The sequence below is a fragment of the Fusarium coffeatum genome (assembly GCF_003316985.1).
Source record: "Fusarium coffeatum strain FIESC_28 chromosome Unknown BRIP53273_contig_130, whole genome shotgun sequence".
Taxonomy (NCBI): domain Eukaryota; kingdom Fungi; phylum Ascomycota; class Sordariomycetes; order Hypocreales; family Nectriaceae; genus Fusarium; species Fusarium coffeatum.
In genome coordinates this window covers 1-15,129 of record NW_022157923.1, presented here as the reverse complement: position 1 = coordinate 15,129, position 15,129 = coordinate 1, and the positions used below count along the sequence as shown (strand labels likewise).

General features: G+C 47.9%; 3 protein-coding genes across 3 annotated transcripts; 2 read left to right on the top strand and 1 right to left on the bottom strand.

The window, feature by feature from the left end:
• Nucleotides 1-4,900: 4,900 nt before the first annotated feature.
• FIESC28_05972 (uncharacterized protein) lies at nucleotides 4,901-5,706 on the bottom strand (the record flags this gene model as incomplete). Its single annotated transcript, XM_031160117.1, has 2 exons — nucleotides 4,901-5,514; nucleotides 5,568-5,706. The coding sequence occupies 2 exons, from the start codon at nucleotides 5,704-5,706 to the stop codon at nucleotides 4,901-4,903; spliced, it is 753 nt and encodes a 250-aa protein (XP_031015764.1).
• A 1,050-nt stretch (nucleotides 5,707-6,756) lies between these two features.
• FIESC28_05971 (uncharacterized protein) lies at nucleotides 6,757-7,885 on the top strand (the record flags this gene model as incomplete). Its single annotated transcript, XM_031160116.1, has 2 exons — nucleotides 6,757-6,859; nucleotides 6,909-7,885. 2 exons carry the CDS (start codon nucleotides 6,757-6,759, stop codon nucleotides 7,883-7,885), a joined length of 1,080 nt encoding a protein of 359 aa, XP_031015763.1.
• A 609-nt stretch (nucleotides 7,886-8,494) lies between these two features.
• Nucleotides 8,495-11,113, top strand: FIESC28_05970 (uncharacterized protein; the record flags this gene model as incomplete). Its single annotated transcript, XM_031160115.1, has 4 exons — nucleotides 8,495-8,657; nucleotides 8,723-9,099; nucleotides 9,146-9,544; nucleotides 9,596-11,113. 4 exons carry the CDS (start codon nucleotides 8,495-8,497, stop codon nucleotides 11,111-11,113), a joined length of 2,457 nt encoding a protein of 818 aa, XP_031015762.1.
• Nucleotides 11,114-15,129: the final 4,016 nt, after the last annotated feature.

Sequence of the window (15,129 nt, the reverse complement as noted above, 5' to 3'; positions counted from 1 at the left end):
GAGTCGACTTGGAGGTGGGCAAAAGTTGGCGTTTGGCTTGCAGATGGTTAAGGTACAGTAAAGTATAGTATGTGCTTCGCTGGTGCTACAGAACCTGTAACAGCTCGCAGTAGTACCTATCTGGTACTTGACTAGCCCACGATGCCCGCGCACAGAACGGGGGTAGGTAAAGCCAACCCTGCACACAATGACGTAGAGAAAAGAGACCCTCAAGGAAGGAAGCAAAAAAAATCCAGAATTGGGCAGGTACGTACCTCCACCAAGAATGCAGCCTTAATGATATTAGCCTGGGACTACTCTTCTTCCCTTCTCTACTCGAGCATTCTCACACAATAACTCACGCCATCAACATGAACGTCCTCACACGATATCCAATGCCTCTTGCTCATCAGCCTACTCTTCTCGCATTACATGCACAGACTTGAGCAGTGATGACGCTGTCCTAATAATACATCCATCAGCTGCAGCAAATCAATCTCATCCATGCATTCAGGGGATTGGCTGGTCAATGCTTCTCCTCTTGCTCCTCAGCGCAGATTGCACTGAGACCAATGGCCGCGCAAATGTGGGCGTGCATCACTATCGTCATCGCCTGTTGTCCCTGGTATCCGGCCAAGCCTCAGCCTAACCAACCACTGGACACTCAGTATTTTTACAAAGATCTTAGTGGCCAAGTTATCTCCACTGCAGGAGCTTTTGGTGCAGCAACAACCACCATCATCATCCGCTTTATCGCCTGCATCCAATAGCTGTCAGGCACGCACTAGGAACATAACCTTTCCTGGACGAACGATGCACCAGCATCGATTAGGAGGGGAACAGCGGCTGGCACAAGTTAACCCATTTTCTGGGTCTGTGGCATTTTCAACCCCCTTATTCGAAAGAATCTAGGGAGAAAGCCTCCGTGGAGGGAAACCAATAACATCTCGGTACTCGGAGTGTCAGACTCTTTTTTAGAAATAAGGCAAATCAGAAAAGTTCGGATCCGACTATCGAACCTTCTTAGTACCGCGCGCCAGGTCGATCGCGATGTTTCCCATTCAACATGGCAGCACTTCACGCCCGGCCTTACCCATTTTCAACAGAAACATTCGTGCTTTTTTCTTCTTCTTGCCGATTGTCAAAATCGCGCTCGAGCCACCATCATAACTGTCATCGGCTATGGATGGTGACCTTTCCCCATGGACCCTCTCGTTCTCCTTCGAGATCGGCGATCTTCAATTAACTGTCTTGCTCTTTAGACAATTTTGACAGGAGCCACAAGGACTGGGGATCAAGGTCTTTCGACAGCACTCAAAGTAGGGCTGTTTAAATGATGCTTACTTTCCCTCCACTAACGAGGATACCATTCAGCAACGATTGCAACTGTCTTTGACTTGGCTCTACTCCGCTGATTTTATCGAATTCTTTTACTATCACCTGTCGTTGAGAACTGCTGACAATCATTAGCGCTGCTAACCGCCCCATGTTATACTACAGCGGCATAATTCACTGACTCTCCCCAACTCCCTTATTCGTTCGAGACGCCAGCGGCCCAACCACTCTCGACGCTCTGTTGACATCACTGTGGCTTTCAGGGCCTCTTCATGTCAGCTACCCGTTGTGCTGTCATTCGTGGAAACAGTCCGCTTCACCGAATATGAGAATTGACTTCCTTCACCACAGGGAACGACCTAGGAATTTTCAAAAGTTTGCGAGCCACAACGAATTTGTGAGCCTCGTTTTCATTGGTGTCTCATAAAGCAAAAATTGCAATCTACATGGATCGATTTAGCCTCTCGATGCCCTTGGACCAAACAGCTAAACAGCACGAGAGATCAGTGGGGAGTCTTCCCTGGGTCAGCCCTCAATGTCAAAATTTCAATCTTTCCAGATTAGGACCAGCGCGCCGGCCTGCCACGCGGGCTTGTGGGTGCATGGAATGTAGCCGGGCAAGGAATACGACCATTGACGGCTTCCTGAAGTGTATCATGCCAGGGGTCTTGATGGAACTATCTGAGTACGGAATTATCATCCAACACATTTGCAGCAAATGAGAGTCTGTCTTTCTCTGCTCAAGACGTCCTCATTGTGACTTGTTATGTATAACAACGAGTTTATTATTGATTGACAACGAATCACGAAACAAAAGTCCCATTGCAGAATCCTGACTAGCTGTTACAGCAGATTTCTTTCTCCTCGTCGGGGATGCCCTTTGTGCGGGCTCATCAGGGCCCTACAATACGGATAACGGGCTTGTAATAGTGAGCTTGGTGAAAGAGATGGCCATGGTTCCACAACAGGCTCAGCTGCTGCTGTGTCAGTTACACTTTGTCGTCAGGCCTATGGCTGTCCTCTGATTTACTGGATTTCGATGTTTGTCTCAAAAATCTTATGCGTCCGTCCACCTGTGTCTGAAGCAGCGGCTGGTTTGAGACTGGAGGTGCTTCGCATGACGTCTGTGTGTTCAGCACTGAACGTGACGTCAAGAAAGACGCCACGAAAGATCCAACCAATCCCAAGCTGTGGGGGGTAACCATACCCATGCCCATGTCTAGCGACAACGTGTCCAGCCTCCGAGGCACGGGATTGATAGAATGGGATGCGAGATCGCTTTGCCAAATCAACCATCACCTGCGGGAATATGAATATCTCGGCTTCCTCATCACACTGCAAGTCTCCACCGTTTGCGTGCAGGGGTCGCTTCCTTTGGATTTGTTTTATTTTCCTGCAGCTATGAATATCTTTCTACTGTCTCCAGCATAAACATGACAGCCACAACGCGGAGTGCAGGTCTCGCATTCGGTCACTTACACACTGATAGCAAGGAGGCTGAGATGTCAACTATGATTTCGGTTATACAACTACGTGCAAACGGCAGCCTCACGAGCCTACGCTCATCTGTCATCGGTATTCCCGCGGCCATCTTGCATTTCTTCTTTGCAGTTCTTTATTGAACGACCTGGGATACAGCTTGCATTGATTTCGTGCCAAGGTCTAGCAAGTCAGCAAAATGTTGTTATAGTGGACCAGCAATCATGTGCTACCATGCAGTTTATACACCAGAATCTGGTTGGTCAGTGGTATAGATGCCCAGAAGATCGATTTCGTTGGGCTTTGGAACGGTTTTGCACTTCGATGATCAACCAAGCCATAACAACGATTGTTAGAGTGATCTGCAAAAGAAAACAGGTCGAGTCAGTCGGTGAGTCAGATTGGCCAGCCGCAAGTTGACGAACGACATGGCATTCCACTGTCTATCCCTATCTCCAAACACAGTTTCTCGGATCCAGCGGGGACTTGAGGAGTATTAGGAGGTGCGGGACTTATCTTCATCAACGGTGGTCGACAAGGATATAGGGACTTCCGATCCCTTAACGATGACAACTGGCATCAAAGCTCAGCCTGAATCGGGGGCTTCCAGAAGCCCAACATGTCCATCCTGATCTCTCCTGTCAATCCTGGATTTGTTTGCAGCTGTCAGCCGCGGGAACCGGACGCCATGACCGCGTTCCCGTCAGACGGGTCTCAGTACATGTGGGTTATCGAATGACTTTGTAAGTGACTGGTCTTAAACAAGAAAACCCTGGCCAGCAGATTTTGACAGGACCTGGTTACAAGCAAGTGCCATCGGATCTAAGCTTTCGCCTCGTTTTGCGCCCTATTAAACCTTCTGGAAAACGCTTCTGAGTATTTATCGTGTAGCCTTAAGGCGGATATTCCCTGAAGGATTAGTAGCTTGACAGCCTGGGACATACATCCTTTCCTTCGATGAACCCTGCACTTCACGCTTCGACCCGTGGTGGATTCGGTTAATATACCACATATAGTGACTCAAGCGGTGACGTTGTCAGGGTAGTGTTGCAATAGATAAATGTTGGTGGATGAAAATCACACCCAAGGTAACCACACTTCTCTGCTGCCTACAGCGTTGCAACATGGTATAGATCAAGAGACCCAAATCTGCAATGAGCACGCTGAAACTCTTTAAGAATATAGCAAGATAGGATTGTTAAGAAACTTGAGTCTGTTTCCCTTCAACAAGCAGTGACGGGAAGAATACGGGGTCTACGTAAAACGGGCTCCCGGGCCAATGCTACGGCCGAGATCTACTTCTCGGATACAACCCCTGACACTGAAATACAAGCTCACTCGGTACATGAAGAACGGCGAGTACCGGATCGGAGTTGTTTCATGGCAGTACCGACTTTCGTGATATGCTTCTTGGACTAGGCGTTCGATAAACAAGACGTTGTCGAGACATTGATACTGAAAACTTGGCTTCTGCCTCTACGATAGTGTCGGTTCGTATCATGGCTAGAGAAAGATCTTTTATACTCTTAAACGCAAACGATTGCTATCATAAAAGTAGTATCCAATCGGGCCCAGCCATAGCATTGCAGTACATCAGATATCCTGTTCCTCAGCATGATATTCCAACAGACATGTGTAATTGTCGTGCCAGTAGACTTGCGATCTGGTGTAATGTTCAGGGTAAGAGAGCCGTGGTCTAAGTACGATGGATGGGACCTTGCTTAATGACAACTCGACGCAAGGTTGGGCAAACAAAAAAGGTGAAGGACATCACCATATATCCTTAACAAACCCACTTCTTGGGATTGTAGATTAGAACAACTGGTTGGGGTTGAGTATAAGAAGAAAAGAACCATTCCATTCTGAATAGGGGATGCACTAAACAACATCGCTCTCCCAAGTACAAAGTAATTATAATGCATGAGACGCAAACATGACCCAAAGGCCCTCTCAACATAATGCTAAACAGAAAAGCAAACAGACTCCAAGCACCATCTGCCAACGCCTTGTACGAATCCGTCATGCTAAAAGCATAGAGTTGATCTCACAAGCTTGCCATGATACCGGCGTCCTTCGCAAGTGCACTTGCAACACAAACCAGGAAGAATTAAGTTGAGCTTGGCCCTCGGAAGCCGAGCTTCTGCTTCTGGATTCGAGGAACAATGCCCACCAGCGTAACGATGGACAGCAAGAGAACAGCCCACAGCTTCAACTTCAACACGTTCTTGTTGTAGGGAGTCTCAACAGCACTGGTGACAGTAGCCAGGAGGAGGACAAAGACGGTGTATCCGCTCCAGCGGTGGTACTTCCAGACAGCCTTGGCATTGTCAACACCTCCGTACAGGCTAGGGGTAGCCCACATGGTGAAGCCAACACCATACTGGAGAAGAAGGACGATGGAAGTGATGACACCGAGATAACCGTGAACAGAGTGGAAATGAGCACCGTTGCTTTTGATCTTATTGTACTCGATGATAGTCACGCCAGCCACAAGAATCAAGAAAGCCACGAGGTTGAGGATGGCGTGGACGCGCTGGCCGACACGCTTCTGCTCGGCAGTATGAGTAGGCTGTAGGCTTAGGACAGACTGGGCCAAGGTGAGGACAGCAAGAGATTGAAGTAGCGGATGCGCTGAGAAGAGGATCAACGGCTTAGAGAGGACGTTTGCCCAGATCAGAATGGTGAGTAGTACAACACCCAGCTGGGCGACTATGCCAGTTCCTGATACACGACATGATTAGCGTTGACTACTTGATGTCAAGATAGTGGCTTACCGAGAACGAGGTTCCTGATCATAGGAACGCCATCTTCTTGGGCAGCATCGCCAGGGCGACCAAGCAGAGGTTCAGTTTCTCTAGCACCTGTATCCTCGATAGGAGGGAAACGCTCCGGGACACCCGCAGCACTTGCCATTTTGCTTGTTGTTTCTGTGGTATCGATGAGTATCTCTTAAGCGTGATCACTCGAGATGAAGTGAAATTCAAATAACAGGCAGCACAGCTTCAGTGCAGGGACCAATAGACACTTTTACGCGTCTTAATCTAGCGACAGTGCACGAATTGAATGAGGCTTCACCGATGCAGATGCGAATGCAAGCGAAATGAGATGCAGATGCAAGAGAGGAAGAAGGTTCACGATTACAAATTCGAGTTTCGCTTCTTCCTATTTGTGAACATTGTTGACGTCAATGAGATGATAGAGAGCTCTGACCAATCATGAAGCTCCTTTTGCAAACGACGCGGGGTAAGTGGTATGCAACTGGGGGCAAGAGACATCCATCATTCCATCACGAGAGGTCAAGTAGGAATCACGTCAGCATGTAGGGTAGGTAGAGTGGAAAAGACAACCTGAATCTACTCTGTAGGAAGACAGTATAAATGTAGTGGCTTGAAACTATTGTTAAGAATTACTCGATATAATCGAGCAACGTCTTAAACTGTCAAGCTTAGTTACCGATAAAGATAAGCTCTTTAACTAACAATGGCTTGACCCGCATGCAATTTATAAGTTTGTCACCTTATGTATTACTCTGGTTGGTCCCGTAAAGCCGCCGTCCGGCTAAGCGTTGTATTTCCTCCACTTCTCCGAAGCCGTTGACGGAACTAAACCCCGCCAAAGTTAACCAACAACCGAAACCCCAGACTTATCAGCAGCCTGTAAGTCAAATATTGGTGGGCAATCGTACGTAAAAGATGCCTCAGCTGTCGACTGCAGTACCGAACCATCCAATGATAATAAGCAAGAGAAGGAACCGGTAGCCGTTGGCATGATCTTGATGCATATCAGTGGGCAGATCGGGTCTGGCCGAGACCGAGATCCTCTTCTCCGACTAATGGGTCATGTCATGGCCTCAGCTTGAGGATATGTAAAGATAAGACCACTTTGAAATTTCATATTTTTCGTCTTATATAGATGGTAAGAACAACCTCTCTTTCACTCTGTAAATCCGTCAACTCATTCACCATGACTTCTATTGCTGACGAGATCGAGTATAAACTCGACAACGTTGATGTCTCAACAGTGCGACCTGAAGACATCGATAAGACCTTCCGTTCAAAATGCATTGGTAACTCACCCGCACTATGTCAAAAATGAGACACACTAAACCATTATAGACCTCATCTCCAGCTCCTTGGGCGGCAAAGTCCTTGGCTACTCTGACCAATGGTTCTGTGAGGCTTCCAACCTCCTGAACCCCAGAGCCCCAATTGCTCAGCCAGGCAAGATGGTCTTCACAGGCGCTTGGTACGACGGTTGGGAGACTCGACGACATAACCAAGAGCCATTCGACTACGCCATCATCAAGCTGGGTGTCGCATCTGGCACGATCGAAGGAATTGAGATTGACACTGCCTTCTTCAACGGAAACCATGCACCAGCTATCTCAGTTGAGGGTGTCTTCAGCCAAGATGATGATAAAGTTGTTTCTTGGGGAGGAGGTCAAGGAGAGTGGGAGACTATTCTCGGCATCCAAGAATGTGGTCCTTCTCAACGTTTTGCTTGGAAGCTCAAGGCTCCTGGCCAGAAGCAATACACACATGTGAGACTCAACATGTACCCCGATGGTGGCATTGCCCGTTTCCGTCTCTTTGGACACGCCGTCCCCGTCTTTCCCGAAGATAAAGACGCCATCTTTGATCTTGCTGCGGCGCAAAACGGTGGTATTGCTGTGTCATGCAGCGATCAACACTTTGGAACCAAAGACAACCTGATCATTCCCGGTCGCGGTAAGGATATGGGTGACGGTTGGGAGACAAAGCGATCACGAGGAAAGGACCATACTGATTTCGCCATCATCAAGCTCGGTGCGCCTGGGTATATCGAGAACTGGGTTGTTGATACTGCTCACTTCAGAGGTAACTATCCGCAAAAAGTGTCAATTGAAGGTTGTGAGTGGACGGGCCATGGAGATCCTGTCGCTGACGCCACGGCCTGGAGAGTCTTTGTTCCTCCTAGCAAGACTGGCCCTGATCAAGAGCATGAATTTGAGAGCGATGAGAAAGAAAAGAAGGGCCTGGTAACCCATGTCAAGCTTATCATGATTCCTGATGGAGGAGTGAAGCGGTTGAGGGCTTTTGGCAGGCGAGCATAGGGTAAGTGATAGTCATTTTATTTTAAGCCTTGAAATGATGATTTGGGAACGAGATTATTAGCATGGATGCAAGCAATAGCCTCAATAATGCGAGTGGATACTTGATAAACTTGTAACGATTCGCGTCTTACTTCGCCATGGCATTGACTCTCAGCACGCTTCAGACAGTGAGTGAGTGGATGGACTTTTTAACACCGGATTGGGCAGAAAAAAGAGGGTTCAGTAATGCTGTGGCTGTGACGAAATGTGTCGTAAATAACTACGGTCTAGTTCGAGTTGTCCCACTGTAGCTAACATCTTTTTAGCGGAGCTGCTCCAAAACCTAAGCGGAATGACGGTTTCTCCAGGACTTCATCAGGGACAGGGACAAAGTGGGTAGGAAGGTTGCCCTCCACGACTGGACACCTCAATCAGAGACGACATCAACACAGCCCAACCAATTTTTGGCCAACTATACTGGACCCGATAGTATCGATTTATCCTATTCAACACCACAAAAGAACACCCAAACATACTCCGCGACCGTCTTAATCACCTCATACGACCTTCCATGAACCACGCGCCGCAACTGTCTCGGTCTCGGTCTCTGTGTCTGCCCCTCCCTCCATCATGGATCTAGGGGACTCCCCATTCGGCGGCTCAGGCTCAGACGGCCAGCCTGAAGAGAAGCCTCGAGCTCTCCCTGCAGATCTTCCAACATCCCTCGACGACAGAAGACATGTCCCCAATGAGCATCTTATCACCGAGACGGAGATGTACGATGGCTGGCAAGGTCAGTCGCATACTTGCGCCGCTTGTATAACCAACACGAACACGTCACTGACGGTGCTGTAACAGGCCAGTCCCAGTTTCTCACCACTCCAGCTCTAGCGAAACCTCTCAACTTCGGAAACCTGTCGCTCAACGATCCCGACTACGAGGATGACATCACGAAAGGTCCTAAGGATAGCGATACGCGATTAATGGAAATGCTGGCCGCTCAGGCAGCGCACCAAGCAGCTCCTGCTTTCGAAAACGAAGATGAGGTTGTGAACAGCGAAACCCTGTCAGAGGCAGAAAAGAAGGAGAAGCTCCAGAAAGCCCTCAACATGGCTGCGAGTAACGGCGATGTCGACAGGATTCGAAAGCTACTTAATGGAAAAGCAAAGGAATACCTCGATTTAGATGCTGAAGACGAAGATGGAACACCACCACTTATATATGCCAGTTGCTTTGTGGGTGTTTTCCTAAAATTGCACTTATGTTACTAACCTCTAAAAGGGTCACGAAGCTGTTGTCCAAGCATTGATTGATGCAGGCGCGGACGTTAACAAACAAGACCGTAACCAATGGACAGCTCTTATGTGGGCTATGACGAATAGGCATAAGGGTATCGCGAAATTACTGCTCGACAATAACGCTTCTTCCGATCAAAAAACCTCATCAGGACGAACGGCGTTCGACTTCGTGCCTCCAGACAGCGAGATGTCATTCTACCTTCACGATGCTGGCTATAATATCGGCAATGCAGGAACCGATGATTTCTACCGTCCTGGATTCTCTCAAGATCGCTTCGAGGAAGAGATGGCAGAGAACGAGATGCGAAGACGATTGATGATGGAAAGCGCTCGCGATCTCGAGGTCGATCTCGGAAATGTTGGCATGGACGACCAACCAGAGGTATGACTTATCGCATAAGTGAAAATGCTATGGGGCTAACTGATTTTACAGCCTGTGGACGAGTTCGAGGAAGAGCAACAGGAGTTTGACTGGAATCGTTGTCTGCATGATCAGATGTTCGTCTTCCAGGAACATGAGCTGGAGCGCATATTGGATATCGTTATTACCAACATGACACCGCAAAGATCGCCGTCGCAAAAACCTGTTCCAGCCAACATGATATTCCTCAGCGCGAGGTATGCGCACTATCATTCAAGTCCAGAGCTTCTGGAGCGACTTTTGGTGTCGGCTATGGACTACATCAACGACGTGGTTGAGAGGTGTCAATGGGATATGACTATCTTGGCCTTCTGGATCTCAAACGCCACTCTTCTCCTTCATTACCTCAAGAAAGATCCGGGACTTTTCACAGCGACTGCCGAGTTTCAGGCTCAACTTGCGGAATTGATAAATGAGATCTTCATACTTATCGTGCGAGATGCTGAGCGACGACTGGACAAGGTCTTGGACGTGGCCATGCTGGAGCACGAGACGATCCCTGGGTTTGAGGACATTACTTTCCAAAATGAATGGAAGTTGTTCAAGCGCAAGACTGCAGTCAAGGAGGAGCCATTGGAGAAGCGCTTCCGACCACCATCACCAAAACAACGAGCCAAGCCAGCACCTCGAAACGTCACATCCCTCCTCTCATCTACCCTTTTTGTGCTCGACCTTTACGACATTCACTCGGTGATTACATCACAAATTATTTCTCAACTTATCTATTGGATTGGAGCAGAGCTCTTCAACCGAATCATGTCGAACCGTAAATATCTCGCCCGAACAAAAGCTATGCAGATTCGCATGAACATATCGATATTGGAAGATTGGGCAAGGACGAATAACAGACAAGCAGAACACTTTGAAGGAGGTGAGGTACGTCCTTCAGGCGAGACAACCCAAGACGCTGCCAGAAGGCATCTTGCACCCGTGATTCAGTTACTGCAGTGGCTTCAATGTTTCTCGTCTCTTGACGGAGATGATATGGAAGCTCTCATTATCACACTTCAACAGCTTAAGCGGCTTAGCCCCCAGCAACTCATCCACTCAGCAAACCACTACAGGGCAGAAGTAGGCGAAAAGGGGCTGCCAAAGAGTTGCATGAAATATCTTATCAATTTACAAAAAGAAGCGGCTCTCAAGCGAGAAAGACGGCGGAGCGGTATACCTTCACCACAAAAGTCGGGCCAAGACAGCACGCCAGTGACACCGGTAAGGGGCCGGTCAAACGGGAACCACCTCGATACTCCGGGAAGCGTGGCAAGCCCTGCCCCAGATGACGTGTCTGACGACGATGAAATGCCCGAACATCTGTTGCTGGATCCCGCTTTGATGCTGCCCTTTGTCTTGCCTTCGGTCACCGACATGCTTGTGTCCTACGGTGCTGGAATTGGTGGAGTAAATCGTGAGCGAGAGCGCAAGTATATTCCCACGGTGCCACCGGAGTTTCTCGAGAAGCTAGAGGTGGCAGGCGGGACCAGAAAGGGACCCATGTTTGGAGAAGCGGACTGGGAGAACGAAGAGGTCTGAGCAAGTAACATTGTGGCTGTCACGGATGCATAACCGAGCCTGTGTAAGGCAAGACTCGACCCAATAAAGAGACAGGATTCATTCGGAAGCCTTGTTGCATAAGAAGCAATGCTGCTGTAACGGCAAGAGGCATCCTGTGGCTGGTGATGGCGAGCGTAAAGCTAGTTAATACTTGGAAAACTTCGCTACGATATGCAAGCTGCAAGGGGCAGATGCATCCAGCAGCAGATAAGCTCAGCAATTCGCGTGGCGAAAGAAGTGGTTGCGCACACACGGCCAATTGTCTCGACACGATGAGAAACTATATCCCGGGGTGGAGATATTCAAGAAACGGCCGAGCAAGACACATGTGGCAAAGAAGCGGAAGCAACGGGATGGAATGATGTGTTAGTCAAGTTCAAGTTTTACGTCTAAGTTAGCATGTTGTATACCTAGCTCGGCATACGGGCGTACGGAGTTGTGCAGGCGGAAATCTAAAAACTCTTGATCTTCTATCAATTCTTTTTCTCTCTCTACGCTTTTCTTTGTCTCTATGCACTAAACTTGGTGGATCAAGTGTCAGTCTCAGGTCTCTCTTCCCAGCCTCCTCTAAGGGCAGGGCTTTGTGGTTGCAAGTCAAACTTGAAGCTTCGAAAAAGCTTGGTGGGCCGAACGGGTGTTGTAACCTCAGCCTAGCAAGGATTATGCATCCACTTCAGAACAAGTCGGCGTTGTTCTTTTGCTGCATGCACTCAACAGTTGGCATCGAGGCGAGAACAACCGACAACCTACCCTTAGACTGACGTTCAGTAGAGGGAACTTGTTTTCCCCATTGTGCGTTTTTACTAGTATGCCCTATTCAAAGGTTCGGCCTCTCCAGCATGGTCTGTTCATTCATTATCGAGTCTGACCTGCGGATTGACCGAAAGATATGGCTGGGATGTTTCTTTTACCGCTACTTGATGATGATGCTTTTTTCCCGCCTCTTCTTCTAGAATAAGAAAACAAAAAAGAACAAAAAGAAAAGGACCCGCTCCCACGCGGTAAAGGGTTCAGCGTGGAGGAAAAGTGTATGCAATAGCAAGGGGGTCGGGTTTGTCCGATGAGTTGGCAACGACAGACCAGGGCATGGGCGGTGACAGCAATACCAACAAGCTTGTGACAGTCTTAATGGCCCCTTCTATGGAAAGAACGTGGTCAAGACCGGATTACGGTACCGGGTAGCCGCTGTCCCGGGTGACATGGCATGACCCCGGCCGGGACGGGGAACGGGAGGATGCAGTGCTTCCGGTAATAACCAAGAGGCTCCATTCTCTGCGCTTTTTTTTATTCTGGATCCTATCATGCAAGTCTCCTAGAGGCTCTTCTCGTTTTCTCTAACCCTGCCCTACCCTACTCTACTGAAGGGCATTAAGTGTAGGGCAAAGGGCCCAGATCCCTGTTCCCAGGGCGGATCCTCGGGTAGATCATCAAGGACCAGATAACGAACCCAAGATTCGCGATGTGTCGCCTCAGATATTGGTAGTAAAGAGGGCTGAGACAAATCTTTCAGGTCCCAACCATCTTCTTTTTTGACTTTTCTGTCAAATATTGGCTTGTGTGTGTCTAAGGGGAACAAGCAAGGAAACAGAAAAAGCAAAGTTCGATCGTCTACGGGTAATGGTGGTTCTTTTTCATGTAAGGGAGAACTAAGGTTCTGGATAGTGTAAAGAGCTCGCATACAAAAAGTCTGAGTTTTAAGCGGAGATATGATGGATCTTTTGAGGTTGACCCATACAGTAAGTACAACTACAGTATCTGAATAGCAGTAGGTTAGTAGAACACCATCTCGATAATAGTTTCTTTTTTTTCATAGTTATCAAGAAACAGGGAATAAGAGGCAAAAGGCCGTTTCATGCCAGAATAAAGCATAAAAAGCCCGTGCGAGTCTAAAACTCGACCCGGCCTTTGTTGCATACTTGGTTTAGTTCGTAGCGCAAGGTGACGAACTGGTGATGATGATGATGATTGATGACTTTACCAATTGCCAACTTCCACTTTAGTTATGGAGTACACTTACGCTACAGCACAGTTTAGAGAGTAAAGTTTCGGGACCGCGTGGTTTCTCATGTAATTAAAATTGGTGGCGATAAACGCTTACTCTAAAAGCACCGAGAGGGTTGCAAAGGAAAGAAAAGTCTGCTTCTGGTTGATAGGTGTTAGTGTTAGTGGACTCTAAAAATGGTTGATTGATTGCGTGGTTTTATGGAACTGGAACTGGATCATGCCAGACTCGAGTTAGTTTGTTTAGGTTCAGTTCTTGTCTCCGTCTCTCGGTTTGTTTTTGTTTTGGTTTGTTGTTGCGAGGCGGCTGGCTGAGTGAGTGATTGAGGCACTATTCTGTAATGTTCCAGAATAATTGTTCGTGTAAGTCAAGGGATCGGGTCAAGATGAGAGATGAATGAGGCTGGGACTGTGAGACCTGTGTTGTTCAGGTGAGCCAACGCAATGTGATGTGAATGTGATAAATGGCTGTGTAATAGTGTTTAATCGCGGGTACCTTGCAGACCGTGTCTCGTTTGGGTGCTCTTTTGGCTGATCCTTGATGACTCTTCCCTAGGAATACGGATATCGATTGGATCAGAATGATAGCTCACAGAGGCCCAACTCTAAACTACCAGCTGTAGCGTAGCCCTTGATTAACTTGGTAGGTGCCAGCTTTCATTCAGGTCAGGTCAGGTCACATCACCGAATACAGTAGCCAAGCTGTCAATGGTTTTAGTGGTTCGCTTCTCTTGGCTGGCCGCGGCTCAAAAAAGAGGCCTGATCCACTCAGTATCAATTCAGCAGAGCAAACGGGATGTTCTCCGAAGATGATTGTGGTGTTTTCTTTGTCTGAAGGCATGTCTCGCCTCGGTCATCCCTTGCGCCCGGAACGCAGACACAAATGCAAACGCTTTGGCAAACAGATTCTTGCAGGGGAATCGTGATGGAGATTCCGTAAGGGAACAAGACGGGGAAGATCCTTGTAGAATGCGATCAACCTACCAAAGTTTATAGGCAGTCTATTGGGTCTACCCTTGTCAATTGAGTAGATTGTCGAGATCAAAGGGCCTTGGAAGTTTTAATCGTTGAACTGTATTCATCGTAAAGGCTGGCAACCTTTTGAAATCTCAATACATTTGGTTAGGGAGGGATCTTCTGTTGGGTATTGATGCTGTATGCGAGTATGAATTGCCAACATTTCTTTGTTGCCCAAAGTAGCCCAGGTTTAGCTTGGGGGAGGTGAGAGGGAGGGTTACATCCGATGCATGCAATGCAATTCGCCAATCAATCGTATTCTTTGTCCTTGACCTCTACCTGATCTGTCTATGTCTTTCTACCTGAAGATGGGGAGAGTGATGTGTTGTATATCGGTCACGCAGTCTCAATCATGCAAGTTGAAATTAAACAACCCGAGGTCTGCAGTAGACTAGACTGTACTCTACAATTATTATCATGTGTGCGTTACTCTGAATGCAACTGGTTAGTCTAGTGCGTTGTAATGCTGTAGAAAGAGTGACGGTGTGTAATCGGTATCGAGCCATAGAGTTTTTCACCGTCTCTCAGGCTAGAGGTTAACCCCTGCAACAGCCACTCTTAGCGAAGCATTTCGATCCACCTCCACCAAAAACTGAAGTAGCGGAGCGGGTTCTTGCCGTAGGCCAACTAGGCCAACGGAAAGAACGTGGATCCTGTGGATGATGTGGCTGTCAATGGATGGGGAAGGAAGGGAAAGAGAGAAAAAATATCTTGTTTACTTTGATCAATAATGCTACGCAATGAGTCTGAGAGTCGGTAGAGTCGGTCTACTGTAGATATCCTAGACTAGTGATTAATATGTATATCCCGTCTTCCACACATTTCTTGTCTTTCTTTCTCCCTCTGATCGTCTAATGATTTAATATACCCTCTTCTTGAGACTCACTCACTCAATTCGCATCAACCGTTGTTTCCACCTGGACACGATACGATACGATACTGATACGATACACACGACACTGGCTTAACCAAAAAAA